A 25,368-nucleotide genomic window follows, 5' to 3' on the forward strand; every position below is an offset into this window, starting at 1 on the left:
TGCTTCCTTTCATTAACACGGTCGTTAAAATATTCACATACTACTCTTTTGCTTGTTTTTATGTTCTCTAATAAACTATTCTTTTTTATGAGTTTAGCTACTTACTACTCCCAAAGATTTTGCTAGATTCCTATACCGTTACTTATAACTCTACTTATCTCTTGTTTTTTGAAGCACGGAGTACTGTTCCTTTATCGACGTCTCGGGTATGTTTAGCAACTTATGATAAAAACATATTTCCAAATATGAATTAGTGGGGATCAATGGTGTCGATGTTGAAGCGCACTTTCAGGAAATTGGCAGTTGGACGTTCGACATAGACTCCACCATCGAAGGGCATTCCACAAATGTTTTGGAATCCGAACTAGGCGATACGATAAGTGTTTCTTCTGATGAGCGTTCGAATCACTCTAATTCTGATCCTCATAAGGAATTTGATGGTATACAATTAGTTAATGAAAGCAAGGGTGAAGAATCAGTATATGTGGGGACTGATGTTTCCCATCAATCTACAAAGCCAATTCATGTTTCCGATTCAAGGGATGACGAATCTAACGTTCATCCTCCTCCAGGTTTTTCTCATATGCACATTCATGAAGATGACATAGTAGATACCGGTTGCTCGGTGTATTGTAATGGTGACAGTTTACATGGAGATATGGATGATATTGTTAATATTGGGGATGATCTCGGCTATAACCTAAGAAGATGTGGTGTTGTGGTGGATCGAGTTGGTGGATTAAATGGTTTCCCATGAAGATCATATCCATCAATAGTTGCGGGTCTGAGTTGTTTAACAAAAGAGATTGGTTACGGGATCTTTGTTTTTCTTCGAAAGTTCAATTCATGGGGTTACAAGAATCTAAAATGATGCGTCTTAATTTGGCTCGGTTAAGATCTATTTGGGGCAACCACAATTTTGATTATGCGGTAAGCTTATCTCGGGGCTTTTCAGGAGGTTTAATTTCTATGTGGGATCCAAATGCGTTTGTTAAAAGTAACATCTGGTGTGACCCTAATTTCCTGATTGTTAAAGGTTTATGGGTGCGTGAGAATATTGTCACATTCATGATTAATGTTTACGCTCCACAACCACTTTCGGACAAAATCGTCCTGTGGAATAAGTTGGCTAATTTCATGGAGAACCATACGGGTGATTATATTCTTTTCGGTGACTGGAATTCAGTTAGAAGAGAAGATGAACGTTGCGGGTCTGAATTTTTGCAACAAGATGCGGACTGTTTCAATAATTTTATCGAGTCTTCGGGCCTTCATGAAGTCCCTCTCGGGGGCATGCGATACACGTGGAGAAATAAACCGGGTAATAAACTTAGTAAACTTGATCGATTCTTTATTTCCAATAATGTTCTTGTCGGTGTAGACGATATCAAAGGCGTGGTGTTACCTCGTGGTTTCTCGGATCATTCTCCTATTTTTCTTTTTCAAGACAACTTTGATTATGGTCCTACGTATTTTAAAATTTTTGATTCTTAGTTCCATAGAGAAGGTTTCGATACATGTGTACGTAATGGCTGGAATGTGGTTAACAGTGATCCAAATTTAAACATTGTGGCCAAGTTAAGGTTATTAAAAGTCATCATCAAAGATTGGATTCATACTTCACGTACTTCTGAATGTCTAAGACTTAAAGAGGTAACTAATTTGATAAATGATCTCGATATAAATATTGACTCAGGCAACGCTGATGAGGCCACTGTTGTGACTCGTAATAATCTTTTTAAAGAAAAAGTCGATTTATCGAAGTTGAATGCTCTTGACATGTTGCAAAAATCGAGAATTAAATGGGACGTGGAGGGGGACGAAAACTCAAAATTTTTTCATTGCTCTCTTAAAATCAAACGTGGTCAACAACAAATTCAAGGTTTGATGATTGATGGTAACTGGGTAGCGGTTGCCGAGTTCAATGAGGTTCGTCCTCATTACATTCTGTCCAATGCCGAGGCCAGTTTTCTTGAAAGGGAGTTTGAAGACGATGAAATTAAACGGGCAGTTTGGGATTGCGGGTGTTCAAAAGCTCCGGGTCCTGATGGTTTTTCTTTTCGATTCATCAAGCATTTTTGGGATATTCTACAACACGATATTTGTAGAGATATTAGAAAGTTTTTTGCTAATTTTTCTATGCCTAATGGTGCTAACTCGGCTTTCTTTTCTCTTATCCCGAAGTGTAACACCGGTCATTTTTTTTTTTTTAAAATACACAGCGGAAGACTTTATTAATAAACACAATATAAGTCACGTCATTACGTTTAAGTTTACACAACGGTGTTACGTTATCACAAAACATTATTTATACAAAAGTCCACATCAGAGTTGGGTTGTCAAACATGTCTTCTGCATCAATACCCATCCCATCTAGCAGTACCTAAACCTGCAAAGGGGGAAAACATGTGGGGGATTAGCGCACCGCTAAGTGAATGGAATCTATCTAACAGATATAGCTTAAGCCACACACAAGCTATATACTAACAACAACACTTGCTAACTACCAACTAGCATACAATAAGACAATACGAGGATCGGCGGCTTGTACGAGCACACGACTCCCAGCTGATCGGGCCTGAGTCTACCGATAGTCCCTGCTACTCAATTCACAGTATAGTTATCCAGATGCAGGGGATGCATCATTCACACTATACTCCACAATCAGTAGCCTATGGACCCAACCTCCCCTAGGCACGGTTGACCTCATACGGACTCTAACCTCTCCTAGGCACGATCTCGAGTCCCCAGTCTCCCTAGGCCCGACTGGTGCCATTCACACAATGTACACATAATTCACATACAACATCAGGCATACTATATTATTCTAACATGGCAATTTCTACACTATGCATGGTAAAAGAGTCCACCACTGTAGCATGATATGCTACTTAAACTCTATCCGTAGATAGACCCACTCACCAATTACCAGCAATCGCTCAGTTATTATTTCTGAGCTTCCTCCTTATCCTTATCTCCTGAGAACAGCAAAAACCAAGTTAGAATAGTGTTCCCATCAAGATTAGACACACTGACAGCGAATTATAGCAAATTAGTAAAAAAAATGCGTCCGCTAAAATTTTCATGCTTAACACTTGTGCACTTTCAAAATTTACATCCTGAACACCAAAATATAAACGGGCAGCATAACGGCTAGAAAAAGGCACTTTGGTAAAACATTCTGCCCTGTACACACAGTCGGTCGACTGACACTTACAGTCGGTCGACTGTCGACACAATCGGTCGACTGACCTGTCCAGTCGGTCGATTCATTGGGTAATACATCAATCGGCCGAAGGCAAATCTCAGTCGGTCGGTTCACTCGCCAGTCGGTCGGTTCACCCTCAGTCGGTCGACTGTCGTCCGACAGTCGGCCGACTGTGTTCATCTTCCTCAGAAACTGAACAAAGGCTACGGACTTCACGATGAAATCCTCAAATCTCGATCTAGAGCTCGTCTTAAACACCAAAATCGACCACAACTTGTTCACTACTTGTTATAGACTCAAAACTCACAACAATTTGACCATAACAACACTTAAATCACTTGTTTTGACACAAATTCAAGCTTTTTACAAAACTCACACAAAACCAAGAATTTAACAACGAATTGAACACAAAAACACATGTTACTTACCTTGATAGACTCAGTAATCTGTAAGAAACAAGATGGTATGAACAATTTGAGCTCTAGAACACAATTTAGGAATTAGGGTTTGAAGAGGTGGAAGTTAGGTACGGGAGTGAAGAATGAATTTTCTAGAAATGGGAAGGAAATACAGTACACTAGTCTCTTAGTTGGGTTTAATTCCCACACTGAGCAACACACGGGTATTTACCAGTTATCTGATATCTTTCACACAAGATTAGGTAACCCAAACGAGGTCCAAATAAAATAAACAAACCTGTTCTGGGACCCTTGTCACAAACTGGTCACAACACAATTATAATAAAACACTAATTAAATAATTAAAATAAAAAGCACATAAGACTTAGCACAAACCCTAAGGGCAAAATAGTCCACTTACAACTAGCCCGGGTTTCAGTCTGTTACAAATCCACCCCCCTTAAGGAGATTCCGTCCTCGGAATCTGGTCTTGGTCAAACAAATGAGGGTAGCATTTTCTCATCAACTCTTCCGTTTCCCACGTAAGATTAGATCCCAATGTAACATCCCGCCTTTTTCCGTCTACTTTTCCGTTTAACTATTTGAGTTCCGTTATATGTTTATAACATCTCCCGTTAATACGCGTTTCGATTTATATTGATTAGGTAATTTAACGCACCCGATTGGAAGTAGAGGGACTTGTTTCGCCAACTTGCCAAAATGGTGACTAGCCATTTGACTAGTCAACCCCCTTATCCTCCCCATTTTCATTTTCTTTCTTCTTTTCTTTTCATACTTCTCCATTTTTCTCAAATTCTCCAAAAAGCAAATCATCATCTAAAATCATTCAAGAAGGATTCATTCCAAACCGTTTACATATTTGAACTCCTCGTGATCTCCTCTTCGATTCCATACCAACCTCATCAAATTTGGGTAACTTTCTAAAATCACTAATCTTTGTGTTCTTGAGATTTTTAAGTTATAAGTTTGTTAATTAGTGTCTATGGCTCAAGTTTAGTTTGTTTATGTGATTTGTATGCGTGATTTCGATATTTTGAAGTAACTAGTTCATATGGAAAGTTAACATGTTTAATCTTGAATATTAAGTGTTCATATGTTGTTAGATGCTAAGACTTCATGTTTTAATCTTGTTCCTAGTGTTACTAGCTTCATTATGATGTAAAGATTGACCAAGGAAACCCCTTAAACTTGATTATGAAATTTGGTGATTTTTGGTTGGGGTTTCATGAACTAAGAATGAATCTTTGATGCATTAAATGACATGAATGTTAATTGTAAGTGTTAGGTTGTGTTGTATGCTTAATTACCTACGAAACGGCATATCGTTCATGTAATTTGGTTACCGAATCATTTAATTTCAATATTGACTTGAATGCATTGATTATGGAACATTAAATGCGATTTTAGGTTGTTATAAGTGCAAGTTTGATTGATGATATGTGTTTAGTTGCTTTCCTCGTCAAATTACCTTTCCAACGATGTATGATAGGCGTTATAAGTGTTTGCGGGTCAAGAATTGTGTTAGAAAAGGTTTTGGTTCGTGCACACTTTGAAAAACTGGCCAGGATTCTCTGCCCAGGAAGTGGCGCGGCGCGCCCCCTTTCTGCGCGGCGCGCAGAATAACCTGGACAGATTCTGTCCAACTTGGTCAAATTTCGAATAATGTTTGCTATGCTACGCACCTCCGATTAACATGTAACTTGGCCAACATGCTCATATATGACTTCTAAGCTTAGAAAAATAGTTTGGGACCCGACCCGAACGTGTTGACTTTCGTTGACTTTGACCGACCAAAGTTTGACTTTTAATCAAACTTAACCAAATATTTGTGCAATCGTTCTAACATATTTTTATACTTGTACCTTGCATGAAACATGATAATTTGATTCACATGCTATTATGATCGAGTCTTAACGAGCCATAGGACTAATTGAACATCTTTGACCTATCGTGTTTACCGTTATTGATACAACCTATTGTTTAGGTCAAGACTAGCATTGTTCTTTGCACACGTTACTTGTTGAAGTACTTTACTACTCGTGCACTCAAGGTGAGATCATAGTCCCACTTTTACTCTTTTAAACTTACTTTTGGGATGAGAAAACATAAACGATTCTTTTGAACTAAGTGAACACAAGAACGGGAAAACAAACATTCTACATACGAGTTTAGAACGAAAATCCTCAATCCGATTATCATTAGTTACATCAGATGGTGTAAGCGAGAACTTATGTTATATGGCCATATGGGTTTGACAAACCCTCATTCAAACGGTTCGCTACCGTTTACGAATGAAATATATTTTCGGGAACAGTGTTGTTCTAGCACTAATTGATGGGGTATTCAACGGACGGAACGTTAAGCTTTGATAATTGGGTGCTCGTGAATATTAACTTTTAGAATGTACTATGGCTTTATTGATATTGCAAATCTTGTGGTTCAACTTACTATTACTCATTTACTTGTTTAAACCTATGATTTCACCAACGTTTTCGTTGACAGATTCTCTATGTTTTTCTCAGGTCCTTGAACTTAGGTGATACATGCTTCCGCTCATACTATTTGATACTTGCATTGGATGTCGAGTATACTTGCTTACGTGGAACGTCTTTTTGGACTACTTTTAATCGTGTCGCACGTGTTTCATACAAACTTTAAACATTGTTATGTACTTGATTATGGAAACTACTTTTGTAAACTTTGAAACACCCCTATTTATGAAATGAATGCGACATACTTTTCGGTCAAACTTTGTTATAAAGACTTACGACCATGTAATGGGACCATACGTAGATGACGCCGTCATTTGACGATTTGTCGGGGTCGCTACAAGTGGTATCAGAGCTTTGGTTGTAGGGATTTAGAGTTCATTGGTGTCAACCCCGAGTCTTAGGGTACATTGGTGAGTCTAGACTACAACCGGCATATAGACTTGACGTAGGAATTACTTGACTATTTGTGCATTTATACTCGAACTCTCTTACTCATATCTACTCTTATCCTATCTAAATCTTGCGTTGTATGATGGAATCTTGCGTTGACACGCCACCTTGACTATATGACGTAATGTCGAATGCACATATGAATTAGGGTAATATAATTCCCGGAAATTATATTACGGTGACTCATATGAACATACCGACATTATGACATAAAGAATCTAAGGCGGGTCAAGGATAATTTTCTCTCTATCTTTATCCCATATCACGGTTAGTATTATTTAGAATACTAACCAACGGTATTATTTTGTTTTGAAGGAACAATGGCTCCTCGTCGTGTACGCCGCAATGAAACTCCCGAACAAGCTCTCGAACGGATGATAGCTACCGCCGTAGATGCGGCCATGGCCGGTCACTCTTCCAACAACAATAACAATAACAACAACCACAACAACAACAACAACAACAATGGGGCCGGTAACTCAAACGAGGGATGCTCCTACAAAGCTTTCATGGGGTGCAAACCTCACACTTATGATGGAACCGGTGGACCGGTTGTGCTTACTCGTTGGTTTGAACAAACCGAGGCCGTCTTTAGCATAAGCGGTTGTCGTGATCAAGACAAGGTCAAATACTCCACCCACACGTTCTCCGGTGTTGCTCTCACTTGGTGGAACACCTATGTTCAATCGGTGGGTACCGATGAAGCTCATGCCCTCTCTTGGACCAATTTGAAGGAAAAGATGATTGTCGAATATTTTCCGCGCGAAGAAACCCGAAAGCTTGAAGAAGAACTAAGAGCTTTGAAAGCGGTCGGAAACGATCTTAAGGCTTATAATCAACGCTTCGCCGAACTATCCTTAATGTGTCCTAATCTTGTTAACCCCGAATCTCAAAGGATTGAGCTTTACATGCTCGGTCTTCCAAAAAGCATCAAACAAGGGGTGATGTCATCCAAACCCACTACTCATCAAGCCGCTATGAACATGGCTCGCCAACTAATTGAAACGGTTGACGAAATCGTAGCGCCGGCTCCTAAGGCCGAGGACAAGTCGGGTGGCAACAAAAGGAAATGGGAAGCCACTCCATCAACCAACTACAACAACAACACCTTCACCAAAAAGCCCTTCAACAACGACGGCAAGAAGGGTTATGTCGGAAACTTACCTTTGTGCAACAAGTGCCACAAACATCATTACGGCGAATGTAACAAACTAATTTGTCACCGTTGCCAAGGAGTTGGTCATAGGGCCAACAATTGCACAAGCACCGCCCCCGTCGCTCGAAAGGGGCCCAATCCTCCAAAAACGGTCACTTGTTACGAATGTGGCCAAACGGGCCATTATAAGAACGAATGCCCGAAAAAGAAAGCCAACCCCAACAACCGAGGCCGAGCCTTTAACATCAACACCGAGGAAGCCCGAGATGACAATGAACTAGTCACGGGTACGTTTCTTCTCAACAACTCTTATGTTACTTGCTTATTCGATTCGGGTGCCGACAAATGTTTTGTGTCCAAGACTTTAGCTCCTACCCTTTGCACTCCACCACACCCTTTAGATACTACTTATTCCATCGAAGTGGCCGACGGAAAACTCTTAAGTGCCGACACATATTACCGGGGGTGTACTTTGAACATTTTGGGTAAGGAATTTGAAATTGACTTAATACCCATGGAACTAGGAAGCTTTGATGTAATAATCGGTATGAATTGGTTAGTCAAAACGAAAACTCACATTCTTTGTGATCTTAACGCAATCCGAATTCCTATCGAGAATGGTGAACCTTTGATCGTCTATGGCGATAAGAGTTGCACCGGACTCAACCTCGTTTCGAGTATTAAAGTTAGAAAACTACTCCGTAAAGGTTGTTTCGCGATTCTTGCTCACGTTAAGAAAGTCGAGGCCGACGAAAAGCGTATCGAAGATGTGCCAATTGTTAGTGACTTTTCCGATGTATTTCCCGACGAATTACCGGGTCTTCCACCTCATCGACCGGTTGAATTTCAAATCGATCTTATTCCAGGAGCCGCACCCGTAGCGCGTGCACCATATAGACTCGCTCCATCTGAAATGCAAGAATTGCAAAGTCAAATCCAAGAACTACTTGATCGTGGTTTCATCCAACCTAGCCATTCACCTTGGGGCGCTCCGATTTTGTTTGTTAAAAAGAAAGACGGATCCCTACGAATGTGCATTGATTATCGTGAACTAAATAAATTGACGGTTAAGAACCGATATCCTCTTCCTCGCATCGATGACCTCTTTGATCAACTACAAGGGTCTTGTGTATATTCGAAAATCGATCTCCGCTCGGGTTATCATCAATTGAGGGTTAAGGGGGAAGATGTCTCCAAAACCGCTTTCCGAACTCGTTATGGTAGTTATGAATTCCTTGTCATGCCATTTGGTCTCACTAACGCACCGGCGGTGTTCATGGATCTTATGAACCGCGTGTGCAAACCGTATCTCGATAAATTCGTTATTGTGTTCATTGATGACATATTGATCTATTCTAAAAATGAAGAAGAGCACGAACAACATCTCCGGCTTGTGCTTGAACTTTTAAGACAAGAACAACTCTATGCCAAATTCTCCAAGTGTGAATTTTGGTTAAAGGAAGTTCAATTTCTTGGTCATGTTGTAAGTGACCAAGGTATTAAAGTCGATCCAACGAAAATCGAAGCCATTAGCAAATGGGAGACTCCTACTACTCCTACTCACATTCGTCAATTTTTGGGACTCGCCGGGTACTATCGTAGATTCATCGAAAATTTCTCTTTGGTTGCACGTCCTCTAACCGCATTGACTCACAAGGGAAAGAAATTCATTTGGGCGACCGAACATGAATCCGCATTCCAAATCTTGAAAACGAAGCTGACCACCGCTCCTATCTTGTCACTCCCCGAAGGCAATGATGATTTTGTTGTATATTGTGATGCCTCGAAACATGGTTTTGGGTGTGTATTGATGCAACGAACGAAAGTCATTGCTTATGCTTCTCGACAACTCAAAATTCATGAACGAAACTATACGACACATGATCTCGAACTCGGAGCCGTTGTCTTTGCACTTAAACTGTGGAGACACTATCTTTATGGAACCAAGAGTACTATCTTTACCGACCACAAAAGCCTCCAACACATTTTCAATCAAAAGCAACTAAACATGAGACAACGAAGGTGGATTGAAACCTTAAACGATTACGATTGCGAGCTTCGTTACCATCCCGGGAAGGCAAATGTAGTAGCCGATGCCTTAAGTCGAAAAGAAAGAGCGGTGCCTCTTCGTGTCCGAGCCTTAAACATCACCATCCACACAAACCTCAATAGCCAAATTCGGGTAGCCCAAGATGAGGCTCTCAAGGATGAAAACCTTTCACACGAGCTCTTGAACATTCTCGTCTCTCGATTCGAAATTAGGGAGACCGGACTCCGATATTACGCCGGAAGGATTTGGGTGCCTAGTTATGGGGACCTACGAAGCCTTATTTTAGATGAAGCCCATAAGTCACGATACTCGATTCACCCCGGTGCCAATAAGATGTACCACGACCTTAAACAACTATATTGGTGGCCGAACATCAAAAAGGACGTAGCTACTTATGTTTCCAAGTGTTTGACATGTTCCAAAGTCAAAGCCGAACACCAAAGACCGTCCGGACTACTTCAACAACCCGAGATCCCGCAATGGAAGTGGGAAAGGATAACGATGGATTTTATCACCAAGCTACCAAAAACGACGGGCGGTTATGATACCATTTGGGTTATTGTTGACCGTCTCACCAAATCCGCACACTTCCTTGCCATGAAAGAAACGGACAAAATGGAGAAACTTGCACAACTTTACATTAAGGAGATCGTAGCCCGACACGGTGTACCTTTATCGATTATCTCCGACCGAGATGGTCGTTTCGTTTCTAGATTTTGGCGTACATTGCAAGAAGCGTTGGGAACGCGTTTAGACATGAGCACCGCATATCATCCTCAAACCGATGGACAAAGCGAACGTACAATTCAAACCTTAGAAGACATGTTACGAGCTTGCGTGGTTGATTTCGGAAAAGCTTGGGACAAGCACTTACCTCTCGCCGAGTTCTCTTACAACAATAGTTATCACGCGAGTATTAAAGCCGCACCTTTTGAAGCGCTATATGGCCGCAAATGTCGTTCACCTCTTTGTTGGGCCGAGGTAGGCGACATGCAAATCACCGGACCCGAACTCATTCACGAAACCACCGAGAAAATCGTTCAAATCCGAGATAGGCTTAGGACGGCCCGAAGTCGTCAAAAGAGCTATACCGACAAACGACGCAACGATCTTGAATTTCAAGTCGGTGACCGAGTAATGTTGAAAGTCGCACCTTGGAAGGGTGTAATCCGTTTTGGGAAACGCGGGAAGCTAAATCCGCGGTATATTGGTCCTTTCGAAATCTTGGAGCGTATTGGAACCGTTGCTTATCGTTTAGATCTTCCGCCTCAATTGAACTCCGTTCATCCTACCTTCCATGTATCTAACTTGAAAAAGTGTCTTGCCGAACCCGATATCGTCATCCCTCTCGAGGAACTTACTATCGATGACAAACTTCATTTTGTGGAGGAACCGGTTGAAATTGTAGACACCTCCGTCAAGACATTGAAACAAAGCCGAATTCCAATTGTCAAGGTTCGTTGGAATGCCAAAAGAGGACCCGAGTTTACTTGGGAAAGACAAGATCAAATGCAAGGGAAGTATCCTCATCTATTCGTGAATTCGGAAACGCAAGATCTCGAGGAAGAAACAACGATTACTACGCCTGCCTAAATTTCGGGACGAAATTTCTTTTAAGGTGTAGGTAATGTAACATCCCGCCTTTTTCCGTCTACTTTTCCGTTTAACTATTTGAGTTCCGTTATATGTTTATAACATCTCCCGTTAATACGCGTTTCGATTTATATTGATTAGGTAATTTAACGCACCCGATTGGAAGTAGAGGGACTTGTTTCGCCAACTTGCCAAAATGGTGACTAGCCATTTGACTAGTCAACCCCCTTATCCTCCCCATTTTCATTTTCTTTCTTCTTTTCTTTTCATACTTCTCCATTTTTCTCAAATTCTCCAAAAAGCAAATCATCATCTAAAATCATTCAAGAAGGATTCATTCCAAACCGTTTACATATTTGAACTCCTCGTGATCTCCTCTTCGATTCCATACCAACCTCATCAAATTTGGGTAACTTTCTAAAATCACTAATCTTTGTGTTCTTGAGATTTTTAAGTTATAAGTTTGTTAATTAGTGTCTATGGCTCAAGTTTAGTTTGTTTATGTGATTTGTATGCGTGATTTCGATATTTTGAAGTAACTAGTTCATATGGAAAGTTAACATGTTTAATCTTGAATATTAAGTGTTCATATGTTGTTAGATGCTAAGACTTCATGTTTTAATCTTGTTCCTAGTGTTACTAGCTTCATTATGATGTAAAGATTGACCAAGGAAACCCCTTAAACTTGATTATGAAATTTGGTGATTTTTGGTTGGGGTTTCATGAACTAAGAATGAATCTTTGATGCATTAAATGACATGAATGTTAATTGTAAGTGTTAGGTTGTGTTGTATGCTTAATTACCTACGAAACGGCATATCGTTCATGTAATTTGGTTACCGAATCATTTAATTTCAATATTGACTTGAATGCATTGATTATGGAACATTAAATGCGATTTTAGGTTGTTATAAGTGCAAGTTTGATTGATGATATGTGTTTAGTTGCTTTCCTCGTCAAATTACCTTTCCAACGATGTATGATAGGCGTTATAAGTGTTTGCGGGTCAAGAATTGTGTTAGAAAAGGTTTTGGTTCGTGCACACTTTGAAAAACTGGCCAGGATTCTCTGCCCAGGAAGTGGCGCGGCGCGCCCCCTTTCTGCGCGGCGCGCAGAATAACCTGGACAGATTCTGTCCAACTTGGTCAAATTTCGAATAATGTTTGCTATGCTACGCACCTCCGATTAACATGTAACTTGGCCAACATGCTCATATATGACTTCTAAGCTTAGAAAAATAGTTTGGGACCCGACCCGAACGTGTTGACTTTCGTTGACTTTGACCGACCAAAGTTTGACTTTTAATCAAACTTAACCAAATATTTGTGCAATCGTTCTAACATATTTTTATACTTGTACCTTGCATGAAACATGATAATTTGATTCACATGCTATTATGATCGAGTCTTAACGAGCCATAGGACTAATTGAACATCTTTGACCTATCGTGTTTACCGTTATTGATACAACCTATTGTTTAGGTCAAGACTAGCATTGTTCTTTGCACACGTTACTTGTTGAAGTACTTTACTACTCGTGCACTCAAGGTGAGATCATAGTCCCACTTTTACTCTTTTAAACTTACTTTTGGGATGAGAAAACATAAACGATTCTTTTGAACTAAGTGAACACAAGAACGGGAAAACAAACATTCTACATACGAGTTTAGAACGAAAATCCTCAATCCGATTATCATTAGTTACATCAGATGGTGTAAGCGAGAACTTATGTTATATGGCCATATGGGTTTGACAAACCCTCATTCAAACGGTTCGCTACCGTTTACGAATGAAATATATTTTCGGGAACAGTGTTGTTCTAGCACTAATTGATGGGGTATTCAACGGACGGAACGTTAAGCTTTGATAATTGGGTGCTCGTGAATATTAACTTTTAGAATGTACTATGGCTTTATTGATATTGCAAATCTTGTGGTTCAACTTACTATTACTCATTTACTTGTTTAAACCTATGATTTCACCAACGTTTTCGTTGACAGATTCTCTATGTTTTTCTCAGGTCCTTGAACTTAGGTGATACATGCTTCCGCTCATACTATTTGATACTTGCATTGGATGTCGAGTATACTTGCTTACGTGGAACGTCTTTTTGGACTACTTTTAATCGTGTCGCACGTGTTTCATACAAACTTTAAACATTGTTATGTACTTGATTATGGAAACTACTTTTGTAAACTTTGAAACACCCCTATTTATGAAATGAATGCGACATACTTTTCGGTCAAACTTTGTTATAAAGACTTACGACCATGTAATGGGACCATACGTAGATGACGCCGTCATTTGACGATTTGTCGGGGTCGCTACACCCAAACTGTGTTTCCACTCAATCAACACCATCGGAATCTCTTTCTTTCTCAGCTTAGTCACCTTTTGGTCAATCACACGGACCGGCTCTTCCACCAATTTCTTATTCAAATCGACCCTTAAATCTTCTAAAGGAAGAAGTTGTGTTTCATCGTCGACTTTACACTTACGAAGATAACATACGTTGAATGTATTATGAATACTGGCTAACTCTGGCGGAAGATCTAACACCACAGTCTGATCATTCAACACTTCACTGATCGGAAACGGACCAATAAATCTCGGTGCTAACTTACCACGTTTACCGAATCTGATAACCCCTTTCCACGGCGAAACTTTCAGATACACTCGTTCACCCACACTAAAGGTTACCGGACGTCTACGCGGATCAGCATACATTTTCTGTCTATCTCTAGCGGCTTTCAACTTTTCTCGCGCACTTACAACTTTTTCGGCTGTCATTTGAACAATTTCGGGACCTGCAAACTGTTTCTCCCCGGCTTCTAACCAACAAGTCGGTGTTCTGCAACAACGACCATACAACATTTCATAGGGCGGCATCCCTATACTCGAATGATATGAATTATTATACGCGAATTCGACCAACGGTAAATGTGTATCCCACGAACCACCGTATTCTAACACACAAGCCCTTAACATATCCTCCAAAGTCTGTATCGTTCTTTCACTCTGACCGTCTGTCTGAGGATGATAAGCTGTACTTAAATTCACACGTGTACCCAAATTCTGTTGAAGACTGTTCCAAAAATTCGACACAAATCTGGAATCTCTGTCTGAAACGATCGATAATGGCAAGCCATGTCGACTAACTATTTCTTTAACATACAATTCGGCTAACTCACTTAACGAAGCTGTTTCACGAGTAGCAAGAAAATGAGCACTTTTAGTTAGACGATCCACTATTACCCAAATCATATCGTGTCGTTTCTGAGTTCTTGGTAGTTTGGTCACAAAATCCATCGTTATATGTTCCCATTTCCACTCTGGAATCTGTAACTGACGTAGCGAACCATAAGGTTTCTGATGTTCTGCCTTCACTTGAGCACAAATATGGCACTTTTCGACATATCGAGCGATATCTGTTTTCATTGTCGGCCACCAATACACTGTTTTCAAATCATGATACATCTTATTACTACCCGGATGTACTGTCAATCTTGATTTGTGAGCTTCTGTCATGATTAAATCTCTCAAATCTCCAAGCTTAGGCACCCAAACACGATTGTTTAAAGTCTTTAGTCCACGTGAGTCATCAATTAAGTCCACTTTTCGTTTAGTCATTTGTTCAGATTTAATATGTTCGTCCTCTAGAGCACAGGCCTGAACGGTTCTTAAGCTGTTAATCAAATCTAAAGTTATATTCAAACGAAGAAATTTCACATTATCACTTGACCTTTTACGACTTAGCGCATCTGCAACCACATTTGCCTTACCCGGATGATATTTAATTTCACAATCATAATCTTTGATCAACTCTTGCCACCGTCTCTGACGCATATTCAATTCTTTCTGTGAGAAGATATATTGCAAACTCTTATGATCTGTACAAATAACACAATGAGTTCCATACAAATAATGTCTCCACAGTTTCAAAGCAAACACTACTGCAGCCATTTCAAGATCATGCACTGGATAATTCTTCTCATGAACTTTCAACTGTCGCGAGGCGTAGGCAATTACTTTATCTCTTTGCATTAATACACAACCCAACCCAGCATATGATGCATCACAGTATACCACGAAGTTGTTTGAACCTTCTGGTAAAGCTAACACTGGTGCCTGACACAGTAGCTGTTTCAAAATCTGAAAAGCCTTTTCCTGTTCATCAGTCCATCGAAAGGCTACATCTTTACGAGTCAACTTAGTCAATGGACCCGCTATTTTGGAGAAATCTTTGATAAATCTGCGATAATAACCGGCCAATCCCAGAAAACTCTTAATCTCAGTCGGAGTCCTCGGAGAATTCCAATTCATTACCGCTTCTATCTTTGTCGGATCAACTTTTATACCCTCGGTACAAATCACATGACCCAAAAACTGCACTTCACGTAACCAAAATTCACATTTTGAAAATTTTGCAAATAGTTGCTCACGTTTTAACAAGTTCAAAACCAACCTCAGATGTTCAGCATGTTCACTCTCTGTTTTCGAATACACCAATATGTCATCAATAAACACAATCACAAACTTATCTAAGAATGGACGACACACTCTATTCATTAGATCCATGAAGACGGCTGGCGCATTCATCAACCCAAAAGGCATGACAAGAAATTCATAATGACCATACCTTGTTCTGAACGCTGTTTTCGGTATATCTGATTCAGCAACACGAACCTGATGATATCCGGATCGTAAGTCTATCTTAGAAAAGAATGAAGCACCCTGTAACTGATCGAACAAATCGTCTATTCGAGGTAACGGATACTTATTCTTCACTGTTCTTTTGTTCAATTCACGATAATCAATACACATACGCATTGACCCATCTTTCTTTTTAACAAACAATACCGGAGCACCCCACGGTGAAGAACTCGGTCGGATAAACCCACGATCTAATAGTTCTTGAATCTGTGACATCATTTCACGGATTTCAGACGGCGCTAATCGGTATGGAACTTTTGCAACTGGAGTTGTTCCAGGAACCAATTCAATCTTATATTCAACTTCCCTTACCGGCGGCAGACCTGGTAACTCATCTGGGAACACTTCAGGAAATTCTGATACTATCGGAATATCGGCCACTGTTTTCTTTTCTTTCTTCGCATCAATCACATATGCAAGAAATGATTCACAACCCTTTGCCATCGACTTTTTCGCTTTCATCATGGTTATCAACAGAAAATTATACCCTCCCCGCTCCCCTCGGGCCACAACACGGGTTCCATCGGTCGAACGAAAGGTAATCATTTTCCTATCACACTTAATATTAGCCCTAAGCGAGCTCAACCAATCCATTCCTAGTACTACATCAAAGCTAGGAATAGGTAACACTAAACAAGTCACCGGGAAAGACTTCCCTTCGATCTCTATACAAACCCCAGTCACATAGGTTGTGACGGGTGTGGTCTTACCATCAGCTACTTCTACACTAACCGGCTTGGGTAACACAGTAGCTGGTAAATTCAACTTAGCACAGAAATCTAGGGACATAAAACACCTATTGGCACCACAATCAAACAATACGCGAGCAGGTATTGAGTTGATTAGAAACATACCGGTGATTACTTCGTCGGTTGCCACAGCATTTTCCACCATCATCTGAAAAGCTCTAGCCTCTGCTATTGGAGGGTTCTTCCTCTTCTGCCCACTCGAGGCAGTTGACCCTCCAGCTGATGCTGAACGCGCCCCTGACCCTGCCCCGGAACTACCACTCTTCGATGGACAACTAATTGCACGATGCCCTGGTTTGTGACAACTCTAACACACACTATTCGGATACGGGCATGCTGAAGACTCATGCCCAACAACACCACACTTTAAGCATCTTCTTGTAGCCTCAGAACACTGACCACTGTGAGAAGATCGACACGTGTGACACCAATTCCCTTTACCTGATCCAGACCTAGAACTACTCTGACCACTTTTACCCTTCGATTTAAACCCACTAGACTTCTTGGATTTAGATCCTGATTGACCAGATACTTGCCCACCTTGTTGTAGCACATTACCAAACATTCTGTTTCTGGCGGCCTGAACATCACTTTCTACCATCTTAGCCATCACAACCGCTTGAGACAACGACGTAGCCGTTCTAACAAAAGTTCTGTACTCTGGCAAAATGATATTAACAAAATGTTGTATACGAGACGCTTCGTCTGGCACCCACTGTTGTACAAACCTTAGTTTATCCATATACTTCTCCACTACCTCATCGATCGTCATTTGAGGTGTCATCTTCATTTCAAGAAACTCAGTCTTGATTCGGTTCATATCAAATGGATTACAATATTGTTCACACACCTTCCCATGAAACTGCTCCCATGTGATCATACTCACTTGCTCTTTTGGTATACTAGAAATCAAAGAATCCCACCAAATCATAGCCCTACCTTTCAACAGTCTACTAGCATATGTTACCTTCAGCTCGGGTTCACACTGACACGCTTCAAATACCCTTTCAAATTCTCGCAACCAATTGAGAGTTACAGTCGGATCAGTACTTCCAGAGAACTCAGAGGGTTTTCAATCACGGAAGTTCTTATAAGTACACTTTTTGGGTGGTTGCATGTAAGGTTGTTAGAACATTTGCATTTGGTATGGATTCATCATCATGGGATTTTGGTAAGTAAAAGTATTTTGCGGTGGCATATAATATTGGTTAGGTATTTGATTCTGAAACTGGTTCTGGTGCACATTAGGTATCGTTTGGGATTGCGCGGTTGGAAATCCAGGTGGTGAATCATCATTTCCAGAATGCCTTGCCAATTCAAGCTCATTAATTTTGTCCTCAGCCTCTTTTAGCTTACTTTCTAATTGAAGGATGTAACTACTCTGATCATCATCAGACTCAACACCCTCTTCTGGTGCTCTAAATGTTCTGGGGTTGGATGGGCCAGTTGCATTTCTATCAGACATACCTGTGCTACAAAACAGCTCACACAAAAGCTTAGTGGATAACAGTTAGTTCAATCACAACTAACACACGTATATCCTATTTTCACTTAGCCCCCACTCCCACAGACATGTTTGACTTGCCTCAGGGTTTGGGAACAAAATACGCGCACGTATTTGCTGCCAAACCATGCTCTGATACCAACTTGTAACACCGGCCATTTTTTTTTAAAATACACAGCGGAAGACTTTATTAATAAACACAATATAAGTCACGTCATTACGTTTAAGTTTACACAACGGTGTTACGTTATCACAAAACATTATTTATACAAAAGTCCACATCAGAGTTGGGTTGTCAAACATGTCTTCTGCATCAATACCCATCCCATCTAGCAGTACCTAAACCTGCAAAGGGGGAAAACATGTGGGGGATTAGCGCACCGCTAAGTGAATGGAATCTATCTAACAGATATAGCTTAAGCCACACACAAGCTATATACTAACAACAACACTTGCTAACTACCAACTAGCATACAATAAGACAATACGAGGATCGGCGGCTTGTACGAGCACACGACTCCCAGCTGATCGGGCCTGAGTCTACCGATAGTCCCTGCTACTCAATTCACAGTATAGTTATCCAGATGCAGGGGATGCATCATTCACACTATACTCCACAATCAGTAGCCTATGGACCCAACCTCCCCTAGGCACGGTTGACCTCATACGGACTCTAACCTCTCCTAGGCACGATCTCGAGTCCCCAGTCTCCCTAGGCCCGACTGGTGCCATTCACACAATGTACACATAATTCACATACAACATCAGGCATACTATATTATTCTAACATGGCAATTTCTACACTATGCATGGTAAAAGAGTCCACCACTGTAGCATGATATGCTACTTAAACTCTATCCGTAGATAGACCCACTCACCAATTACCAGCAACCGCTCAGTTATTATTTCTGAGCTTCCTCCTTATCCTTATCTCCTGAGAACAGCAAAAACCAAGTTAGAATAGTGTTCTCATCAAGATTAGACACACTGACAGCGAATTATAGCAAATTAGTAAAAAAAATGCGTCCGCTAAAATTTTCATGCTTAACACTTGTGCACTTTCAAAATTTACATCCTGAACACCAAAATATAAACGGGCAGCATAACGGCTAGAAAAAGGCACTTTGGTAAAACATTCTGCCCTGTACACACAGTCGGTCGACTGACACTTACAGTCGGTCGACTGTCGACACAATCGGTCGACTGACCTGTCCAGTCGGTCGATTCATTGGGTAATACATCAATCGGCCGAAGGCAAATCTCAGTCGGTCGGTTCACTCGCCAGTCGGTCGGTTCACCCTCAGTCGGTCGACTGTCGTCCGACAGTCGGCCGACTGTGTTCATCTTCCTCAGAAACTGAACAAAGGCTACGGACTTCACGATGAAATCCTCAAATCTCGATCTAGAGCTCGTCTTAAACACCAAAATCGACCACAACTTGTTCACTACTTGTTATAGACTCAAAACTCACAACAATTTGACCATAACAACACTTAAATCACTTGTTTTGACACAAATTCAAGCTTTTTACAAAACTCACACAAAACCAAGAATTTAACAACGAATTGAACACAAAAACACATGTTACTTACCTTGATAGACTCAGTAATCTGTAAGAAACAAGATGGTATGAACAATTTGAGCTCTAGAACACAATTTAGGAATTAGGGTTTGAAGAGGTGGAAGTTAGGTACGGGAGTGAAGAATGAATTTTCTAGAAATGGGAAGGAAATACAGTACACTAGTCTCTTAGTTGGGTTTAATTCCCACACTGAGCAACACACGGGTATTTACCAGTTATCTGATATCTTTCACACAAGATTAGGTAACCCAAACGAGGTCCAAATAAAATAAACAAACCTGTTCTGGGACCCTTGTCACAAACTGGTCACAACACAATTATAATAAAACACTAATTAAATAATTAAAATAAAAAGCACTTAAGACTTAGCACAAACCCTAAGGGAAAAATAGTCCACTTACAACTAGCCCGGGTTTCAGTCTGTTACACGAAGGTTAAAAGTCCGGTTCTTATCAATGATTTTCGTCCCATTTCGTTGGTTAGTTTTTTTTACAAAATCGTGACTAAGCTTCTCACGAATCGGATGACGAGTGTTATTGATAAAGTAATTAGCCCGGTGCAATCGGCTTTTATTTCTGGTCGCCAGATTCTCGATGGACCGTTAATGTTAAGTGAAATTATGTCTTGGTTTAAACGTTCGAAACAGAAACTTTTGCTTTTCAAAGTAGATTTCGAGAAGGCCTATGACTCGGTAAATTGGGACTTTTTAATGTTTATGTTATCCTCTCTAGGTTTTGGTGATACTTGGTGTAGGTGGATTATGGGTTGTCTCAATTCGGCTAGAACTTCCGTGCTTGTTAATGGGTCGCCAACCAGGGAATTCAGTATCGAAAGAGGCCTACGACAAGGTGATCCTCTTAGTCCTTTTCTTTTTCTTATTGTTATGGAAGGTCTTCATTTAACGTTTCAGCGGGCTATGGAAATTAATTTTATTCGGGGAGTTTCGGTTGGGGCAAACAGAATTCATCTTTCTCATTTTTTGTATGCGGATGACGATATTATTCTTTCCCGTTGGAGTAGACAAGATCTGAAAAGGATCCTTACTATTCTAGAAATTTTCTACTTGGTCTCGGGTTTACGGATAAATGTTTCAAAGTCGCAAATATTTGGTGTCAGAGTCGAAGAGGCAGATCTCAATATGTTTGCGGCGATAACTGGATGCAGGGCGGGTTCATTCCCGAATATGTATCTAGGTATTCCTATTGGAACTAAGAACTTGGTTTCGAATTGGGGTACTTTGGTGGACAAATTTCGAGCTAAACTTTCTGGTTGGAAGGCTAGTTTAATTTCTTCGGGTGGCAGACTGACTCTTCTCAAATCCGTCATGGGTAGTCTCGGTATTTACCTCTTTTCTCTTTTTAAATGCCCAGAAACCATCCTGAAACAATTAGAGTCATTTAGTGCTCGTTTTTTTTTGGGGTGGTTGTAATTCCGTCAAGAAAATGGCTTGGGTTAAATGGGCCTCTATTTTATCTTCTTTTGAGCGTGGCGGGCTAAATGTTGGAAGTCTGAAAGCTTTTAACCTTGCTTTGATTCATAAGTGAAAATGGAGCTATTTTGTTAATCCGGCCGATATGTGGGTTTCAGTTATTAAGTCGATTCATGGTAACGTTTTCAATAAGACAGAAGGTAATTCCGTTTGGACATCGATTGTTCGCTTATGTTCTAAAACTGTCGACGATAATTTGTTGCCTCCCAATCTCATTTGCATGGATGTGGGAAATGGGAGGAGTGTGAAATTTTGGCATGATCTTTGGTGCGGTGATTCATGTTTAGCTTCTCGGTATAATCGTTTATTTCATCTAGACGTAAATAAAAATGACTCAGTCGCAGATAAATGGGTTAATGGAGATTGGCAATGGGTGTGGTCTAGAGAAGAAATTGGTAGTCGTAATCTTGCGCTATTAAATTCTCTTCGTCATGAGATCAATCAAGTTTTTATTTGCGAACGGGAAGATAAATGGGTGTTTTCTCCAGCGTCGGACGGTTTATTCTCGGTGAAGAAAACACGGGATATTATAGATAGCAGAAACCTTATTACTTCGAACACTTCTACGGTTTGGTTTAAATTTATCCCCCGAAAAGTGAATGTTTTTTTGTGGAGGTTTAGACTGAATGCTCTCCCCTTGCGTTGGAATCTCTCCGCGAAAGGTATAGAGATTAATTCGATCGTGTGTCCGGTTTGTAACAACGGTGTGGAGGATCTTTCGCATCTGTTTTTTGGGTGTTCGTTTGCCTTGGATATATGGTATAAGTCTCGACTTTGGATGGATTGTGGGTTTCCTAGCTTGCATTCGTGGGACGATTTATTTTCATGGTTTGGTGCGTCTTCTTTTACTAACGGGATGAAAGACAAAGTTATTGGGATTGTGGTCACCATTTTATGGGCTCTTTGGCGATTCAGGAACGGCATCGTGTTTAACGAAAGTTTTTCTAGTAGAAGTAGCCTTTTTGATGTTATTAGATTACTTTCTTTCCGTTGGCTTAAAAACAGAGGTCATAGAGTTTCAAATTGGAACACTTGACTCTCTGTTCCTTTGTAATTTTTCCTTTAGCTCCTTGCTAGGGATCGTGTTTATTTATATATATATTTTTGTTGTTAAAAAAAAAAAAAACTCTACTTATCTCTATCACCATTATAACGTAACTTAAACTGATGAACACAAAATAATTAGACTACTATGAGTCGTGACACTATATTCAGTGTTTAATTTCAGTGTCTTCTAAAACACTGAAATTTAACGCTAGACAAAAATGGAGGAATGGTTAACGTCGCCTATTTAACTTTGAAGGCTGATCGTGATTCAAAATGAAGGATAATCGTGATTCAAAATGGCGGTTTAACGTCGGGCCGGTGTCGGCGACTCCGAGATACCATCGTTGGATTTGGTGGACAGTGTGAAACTTGTGATGATTCCCCGTGCTCTTATAAGTATAGATGGTCGTCTGCTTTGCGTGTACATTAACGAGCCATCACCCTTTAATTAACATTACTCAAGTTCATTAACACATAAATATGAATCATTTATATTAGCTTTTTCTTTAATATAAGACTTCAAAGACTCGATAAAGATATTCAAACCCCAACCACCATTAACACAATTTTCAATTCCTCAATTATATTGTAATTGTTGTTATTTCAAAACATTAGTACAATGTCTTTGCTAGATATATATACATATGTATATATGAATAGATACAACGAAATGATTTCACCAAAGACTCATTGGTCTAGTTGTATGGACGTGTCTTCTTAATCATGTGATTGAGGGTTTAGGTTGTGAGATGAAACAATTGTATGTATCCATGATAATGAATGTGTGTGCTGCCGTTCAAAAAACCTGCGAAATGAATTTACTAGAATTCGACCAACATTCATTTAAGATACATATTGCATAAATTCATCGTCACATTCAACACATGACATGGTTTCGGGAGCTAAAACGACCTCGAGATCAATACTACCATCGCCTTCACGTCCAGGAAAAGCTGAAATCTTTCCATCAAACTTATTCGCTTTACCACTACGAACAACCATCGGGCGACCCCACCCGAAATCGTTATTATACATTGGAAACCTAGGAGAACTTCCCATTGTAATCATAGCACCATCAAAATTACCCAAAGGAAACAACTTAGGATTATTTTCCCACTCCTTTACACCCTGGCGCACCATAACATTATCATGTGCCACCACGTTTTGATGAAGCTCATTGGCTGCCCATGACAAATCATGTGACAACAACTCCCCAACTGAAGCAACGGTTGGGATGCTTTGGATCAAGTTCCCGAAATAAAGTGGGTCCACTTTTTGGTCCAATCTATGCCTACAATTCACCGCCATTCGAAATGTCGTCGTTTTAGTATCGTTAAATTTACGCGCGCGTGTAACCGCACGCCATAAATGAGCACATAAAGACTGAAATGACGAAATTTCACTTTTCGGTTTAAACGTCACCCCGTTAACTTTTCCGTTAACGTCGTTGCACACTTTTCCGTAAATCTCTGTATCATTCAGATCCGAATTTTGTGGTTTCCTTAAAGGATTATTAGCTCTGAATTTTAACTTCAAAATTGCGTCTCTACTAAAATGAATTATCCTTTCTCTCAACGGCTCATCACCTGAAAACGTCGCCGATGGGCCATTAGTCGGAAGAGGCAAAACAACCGGAGAAATAAAAACATTTTCCCGGCTAAAATTCGGCAAGTTTGTTACTTTCTGACACCCTTTTGTGATCTCAGCAAAAGTATTAAAAAAGTTCCAAAAAGAAGTCCCGTCTACGACAGCATGATTAACCGTACACCCAATAAAAAGTCCATCGGCAAGCTCCGTCACTTGCACGGCGGCGATTGGTTGGTGGTGGCCGGCGTAACTCAAAGTTTTATCAAAAGCAAAAAAGGTTTTAAAACATGGGTGGACGTCGGTGTTTAGGTGTAAGATTTGGTGGGTGTGGAGGTGGGTAGCGGTGGCGTGAAGGAATTCGACGCCGGAATCGTTGCAGATGATGTGAACATGACCTGAAGAGTCGGTGGAGAGACGGCCGGCGAGAGGTGGGAAGTGAGAGAGGGTTTTAGAGAGAGAGAGTTTTAAGAGGGAAATGATATTGGTATTTGATGGTGGTTGAGAAAGTAATACACCTTTTTGTATGTATTGACATGAAAGCATTGGGAGATCAGAAACAGAGAGCTGCAAGGATTTTGTTGTTGAGTTTGTATGTGGGTAGACAGTGCATTTTGAAATTATGTTAACAGAATTAGTTGTTGAAGATGATGATGAAGGCATGATGATAATGGATTAATGGTGGTAAGCAAATGTGTAAGTGTTGGAAGTGAGTGGTGTTTGTGAAAGGAAATGTTAGATTTTGATTTGGTATTTATAGAGAATCCAAATCCAAATCCTTTGGGGTTTGTGTGGAGCATGGACTTTAATAGGGGTGACCAAACCGACTTATAGCGAGTGTGAGTTGTACGTTCGATTGGTTTAGAGTTCATTGGGTGTTCTTTGTTCGGATTGTTCCGGTTTTGACTAAGTCTCAATCAAACCAGGGTTCAAGGTTTCAACATACATCAAAGCATATCAGATTGTGAAAGTTGTCTTGTTGGACCGTTTAGTCTGGTTTGAGGAGGTTCGGTTTGACCGTTTTAAGACCATAGATAACGCAGGCGTATGTCTACCCAACCCGCCCACAAACGCCCCACAAACGCCCGGAATGGGGCGTTTGTGAGCGTTTGTGGCGGGGCGTTTGTCTTGGAAAAACGCTGTGACAAACGGACGAGAAGAGCATGTGGCACGGTTTGATTGGTGGAAATTTCATAGCCGTTACAAGGTAGCCGTTGGCTTTTTTTTTTTTTCCTTCTATAAATACACACTCTTTATTTTCATTTTTCACACACTTTTATTCACTACACACTCACATATATATAAAAGTTTATATATTTTCTTTGTTTTAGAA

The 25,368-nt window shown here is 40.4% G+C and overlaps 3 protein-coding genes across 3 annotated transcripts; 2 read left to right on the top strand and 1 right to left on the bottom strand.

Annotated features, from left to right (window-relative positions):
• The first annotated feature begins 846 nt into the window (after positions 1–846).
• Positions 847–21,344, top strand: LOC139840983 (uncharacterized). Its single transcript, XM_071831221.1, has 3 exons — positions 847–1,469; positions 1,551–2,185; positions 20,647–21,344. Exons 1-3 carry the CDS (start codon positions 847–849, stop codon positions 21,342–21,344), a joined length of 1,956 nt encoding a protein of 651 aa, XP_071687322.1.
• Positions 21,345–21,489: 145 nt separating this feature from the next.
• On the top strand, positions 21,490–22,440 carry LOC139840984 (uncharacterized). Its single transcript, XM_071831222.1, has one exon. The coding sequence runs from the start codon at positions 21,490–21,492 to the stop codon at positions 22,438–22,440; it is 951 nt and encodes a 316-aa protein (XP_071687323.1).
• A 517-nt stretch (positions 22,441–22,957) lies between these two features.
• On the bottom strand, positions 22,958–24,747 carry LOC139840114 (uncharacterized acetyltransferase At3g50280). The gene has a single exon (XM_071830341.1). The coding sequence runs from the start codon at positions 24,696–24,698 to the stop codon at positions 23,295–23,297; it is 1,404 nt and encodes a 467-aa protein (XP_071686442.1). The 5' UTR covers positions 24,699–24,747; the 3' UTR covers positions 22,958–23,294.
• Positions 24,748–25,368: the final 621 nt, after the last annotated feature.

The sequence above is a fragment of the Rutidosis leptorrhynchoides genome, chromosome 4 (assembly GCF_046630445.1).
Source record: "Rutidosis leptorrhynchoides isolate AG116_Rl617_1_P2 chromosome 4, CSIRO_AGI_Rlap_v1, whole genome shotgun sequence".
Classification (NCBI taxonomy): domain Eukaryota; kingdom Viridiplantae; phylum Streptophyta; class Magnoliopsida; order Asterales; family Asteraceae; genus Rutidosis; species Rutidosis leptorrhynchoides.

Coding starts and splice junctions, on each gene's coding strand:
- LOC139840983 (XM_071831221.1), top strand. CDS start 847: ATGGGGTTACAAGAATCTAAAATGATGCGTCTTAATTTGGCTCGGTTA. Junction 1,470..1,550: donor AACTTTGATTATGGTCCTAC/GTATTTTAAAAT, acceptor TGTGGTTAACAG/TGATCCAAATTTAAACATTG. Junction 2,186..20,646: donor CTTTTCTCTTATCCCGAAGT/GTAACACCGGTC, acceptor TATCCTCTCTAG/GTTTTGGTGATACTTGGTGT.
- LOC139840984 (XM_071831222.1), top strand. CDS start 21,490: ATGTGGGTTTCAGTTATTAAGTCGATTCATGGTAACGTTTTCAATAAG.
- LOC139840114 (XM_071830341.1), bottom strand. CDS start 24,698: ATGCCTTCATCATCATCTTCAACAACTAATTCTGTTAACATAATTTCA.